General features: G+C 46.4%; 4 protein-coding genes across 5 annotated transcripts in view; 1 reads left to right on the top strand and 3 right to left on the bottom strand.

Annotated features, from left to right (window-relative positions):
• Positions 1-1,692, bottom strand: LOC125504193 (serine/threonine-protein phosphatase 6 regulatory ankyrin repeat subunit A-like). The gene is made up of 8 exons (XM_048665824.1): positions 1,485-1,692; positions 1,343-1,427; positions 1,082-1,283; positions 814-1,023; positions 640-764; positions 423-587; positions 230-368; positions 1-175 (listed from the first exon to the last, which is right to left on the bottom strand). The coding sequence occupies exons 1-8, from the start codon at positions 1,509-1,511 to the stop codon at positions 19-21; spliced, it is 1,110 nt and encodes a 369-aa protein (XP_048521781.1). The 5' UTR covers positions 1,512-1,692; the 3' UTR covers positions 1-18.
• LOC109540045 (serine/threonine-protein phosphatase 6 regulatory ankyrin repeat subunit A) overlaps positions 1-3,773 on the bottom strand; it is a gene marked incomplete at its 5' end in the record, with an annotated part of 20,364 nt that overhangs the window by 4,102 nt on the left and 12,489 nt on the right.
• LOC109540038 (carboxypeptidase D) overlaps positions 1-3,773 on the top strand; it is a gene marked incomplete at both ends in the record, with an annotated part of 86,885 nt that overhangs the window by 75,170 nt on the left and 7,942 nt on the right.
• LOC109540048 (MOB kinase activator-like 3) lies at positions 1,898-3,471 on the bottom strand. Its single transcript, XM_019908206.2, has 4 exons — positions 3,315-3,471; positions 3,088-3,238; positions 2,693-3,036; positions 1,898-2,615 (listed from the first exon to the last, which is right to left on the bottom strand). The coding sequence occupies exons 1-4, from the start codon at positions 3,354-3,356 to the stop codon at positions 2,487-2,489; spliced, it is 666 nt and encodes a 221-aa protein (XP_019763765.2). The 5' UTR covers positions 3,357-3,471; the 3' UTR covers positions 1,898-2,486.

Here is a 3,773-nt window from a genome sequence, read left to right as displayed (position 1 = left end):
TGCTTCTCATTCCGATCTTTACCCTTTTCTCGTCGGGCTCGCTCCAAAGCTTAGCAGAGTATTAGCTAGAATATCATGCCCGTACTGGGCAGCGATGTGCAGGGGCGTCGACCCATTTTTATCGGCGCAATCTATCAAAGCGCCATGATCGATCAGGGTTTTGCTCCTGGTAAATCTGGAACAAATCATTGTCAAGTTGTCCCCCAATTTCCCCAATCCTCGAATTTACCTGCCGTGAATCGCCGTCATGTGTAGGGGCGTCCGGCCGTCGTTGCTGCATCGGTTGATGTTCACTCCGTTCTCCAACAGAAAGGCCAAACAGTCCACTCCATCCTTAGAGGCAGCGGCTACATGTAAGGGCGCTTGTCCTGCAACATTGTTGTCCAGCAACGTTGATTTAGGGGACATTTTTGGTGAACTACCGCGAAAATTAACTGCTTCCAAATCAGCGCCCGAACTGGCTAGTTCTTGGCAGCATTCCAGATGCCCATTCAGGCAGGCGACGTGCATCGGGGTGTTGCCGTAGGCGTTTTGGGCGTTCACTTCGGCCCCTGAGCTCAACAGCAGCCGCGCCACGCTATCCAAGCCTGCAATCCAGAAATTGCGGCCGGGAATTCTGGGCAGAAGCCTCCTACTCACCCCCAGCCACAGCTACATGAAGAGGAGTGTACTGGTTTCGGTCCTTTGCGTTAATATCGGCCCCGTAACGGAGAAGCAGCTCGACTGTGTCACTGTGTCCCATCTGGACTGCACAGTGCAGAGGCCTAAAAACCCCACTAAACCTCATAGTTTTTGTGCAATCAACCCGCTTACCTGTAGTCTCGCTTGTCGCAGGCGTTAACAATGCATCCCCGGTTGATCAGTAGCTCGGAGGAAAAGGTATTTCCATTGAAAGCCGCGTGGTGCAAAGCCGTCCATCCTGACCGGTCAGTTATGTTAGGGTTCGGTACAACCCCCAGTAGCTTATCGATACAATTGTACGCATCATAGGCAGCCGCTATATGCAGTGGAGTTTGCCAAAGCCTGAAACCACCCAGTTTTAAACTTTCGCCCCCTAATCTCCCCCCAGTCCTTAACCGACTTGTCACGCGCGCAAACATCAGCTTCGTATTTCAGCAAAACATCCACAGTCTCGTCTGCATTGACTGCACAAGCCCTGTGAAGGGGTGTAACCCATCGGAAGTCCTTGGCATTAACTCGGGCCCCATGTTCCAGCAAAATGAAGGCTATTTGAGAGTTTCCTGTATATGCAGCGGCGTGCAATGGGGTGCGTTTTTTACAATCTGAATTCAAAAAGGGCGTTTAATGTGCGGCTCGAGCTAGCTGTTCAGCGACGGTTTACCGATGCAATTTATGTACTCGGGGTGCACCATCAGGTCCTCCACCTCGTCCACAATCCCAGCGAATATTGCTTGTATCACAAGGGGCTGAAATGGGCATTTGAATCAAGGGCCATAACCTCAAAAGATAGTTTCGGTATTTACTTGCTCCTCCAGCTGCAGGATGACCATGTTTACGGGATTGTGCGTTCTAAGTACTCGAACAGGTACTGCTCTATTGCATTATTTCCTTTAACTAAAAAAGCCTAAAATAACTTTTCGAATGTGTCAATTAACGTCAATCAGTCTCTTGTTTTGATTTTTTATGCCTGGTTCAGGTGGGCGGGTGTGAAACTTATCCCAGTTACGGTTCTACTTTGTTTCACCCGCCCAGTTGGACAGAGATAAAGAGCTGATGATGACGTTCAAATAAGGCTAGTCACTAGTCGTTGTCTCCATTGGCCACACGTCACTATGTAAGTTTGCGTAATGAGTTGAAAAAAGATGCGAGTTGAGTGACGGGTAAACAGCAAAATTAATGGTTTAATTGCAATTTCGGTGAAAGAAAACCCAATCAATAAATGTTATTTGTACTTTATTTTGATACAGAGTAATTTCAATAAATTAAGGAAACAATGCCACACCGGATAAGTCGCGATTTAAAGCTTATAAAGAAAGTTTCGAACCAATTTTAACAAAATAGAAAACAACATTGCACAACACTATCTACACAATATCCACTTAATTCGAGTAAACTTTGGCCAAAATACTGGCATAAATCAATAATGCAACACTATAACTAGTACAATTTTTTGTTGTATACTGGGCTCAGTTTCGGGCTGAAAAAGTGCGAAAATGCTCGAAAATTTTAAACAGTTTTCCAAAACCGTTAATCGGCTTAATGCGCAAATACTTCAAGCGATTGCGTTTGAGTTTCTCAAAATCTTGCCATTTAACCGTTAGAAATTGAAACGGTAAAATCGCTTCAAGTATTCAGCAGAATCAAAATCAGTCATGGTTATTTTTGTCGTTAGTGAGCAACATGTAATATACAGGGTGGTTTTTAAGTGCGGGTGGAACTTGCCACTTTCTGCCAGCACTTAAAGACCCTTCCTGAATATGTGTATCTAAATATTACCCCTCACATGGAGGAACCCGAGCATTCGCTTACGCGGGCGGATCTTTGCATATCTTCGAAGCCATCTCCTTTAAGGGCTCCAACTCCTTCCGACTGACCAAATTGTGTTCGGTGACAAAGTAGTAAAAATGCTTGTAGCAAGTGTTAACGTGCGCCTCCTAAAAACGTGGACAAACTCCCAGTACTCATAAATTCAAAGCCGCTTTACTGGCAGAGGACAGATTTGTCGACTTACCGCAGATATGGCCACAACATTCTGAAAATGATGAATATAAACGTGGACAAACACCCTGTGCAAACGAGCCAGTATCTTGCAGCATTGCGTGGCGAAGTTCTTCGGAAATGGCATGTCGCTGGTGCACGGGAACACCGCCTGATTGTTGATCTGCATCTCGATCCAGTCCATCAGGTAGCTGATGTACTCCCGGGCCGGCAGAGGAGTGGGTTTCTTGAACTTGCCCCCATCCGCCCAAAGGTACTCAAACCGAGGCCCCCCAGACATTGTCGGGCACGTTTGCTCCGTACAGTCGTCGCAAATCGTTCCATAGATCAGGTTGATGCGATTGAAAAAATCCACCACTAAAACCCTAGTAAGTTTCCTATGCGCCTTGAAGTTTCCGGTGGACTCACCATGGACGGCGATCCAATCGTTCAAATCCTCCCCAGGCGGCAATTTGACCGCGCCCCGCAGGTTGATGCCCGAATTGAGGCTGGCCTGGGCCTGCTTATGCAGGCTGTACCGTATCGTTCCATGAGCGAACTGTTTCTTGGGCCGGAAAGTCTGAAAACCTGCCTGATTAGAGCATGCCTATTTTTGGCATTTGTTCTCCAAGCGCCGTCCGGCTACACCCCTTTACCTTGCCTTTCTGGAAGAAGTCCAGGAAATTGTTGAAAGCCATTGGCGGCTTGCGGTTGTTTATGCCTTTCAATATCAACAATTAATTATTTACTTTACTCCCTTCAACCTCTAAAGGTAATGACAGCAGAGGTGCGGCGTGAAGCTAGTCACAGGTCGCCGCGTAGTAGAGCTGAGGCTGGCTTGGTCGTGCGTCATCATGAGAATAGAAAGCTCCAAAAGTGGATTTTTTTTGGGTCAGGTCAAGTTAAACCGTTGTTTCTGTAAGGAAAGAAGGAAACGCTCTGCGTTTGAATCACCCAGTTTATTTAAGTAAGTTTAAACGCAATTACACGCGCCCATCAACTTCCATATCTGCTAGATGCCGCATTTCACAGGTGGAATTTGATTCAGTCTTTTCTTGAGTTACATTATATAATGTGTTCCTTGTTGCGTAAATCACTGAAGTTATTTACTGTCT

The sequence above is a fragment of the Dendroctonus ponderosae genome, unplaced genomic scaffold (genome assembly GCF_020466585.1).
Source record: "Dendroctonus ponderosae isolate FM_Combo_2020 unplaced genomic scaffold, Dpon_F_20191213v2 Dpon_F_20191213_4, whole genome shotgun sequence".
NCBI lineage: Eukaryota > Metazoa > Arthropoda > Insecta > Coleoptera > Curculionidae > Dendroctonus > Dendroctonus ponderosae.
Note: the sequence above shows the minus strand (reverse complement) of the source record. Positions and strands in the feature narration are given on the sequence as shown.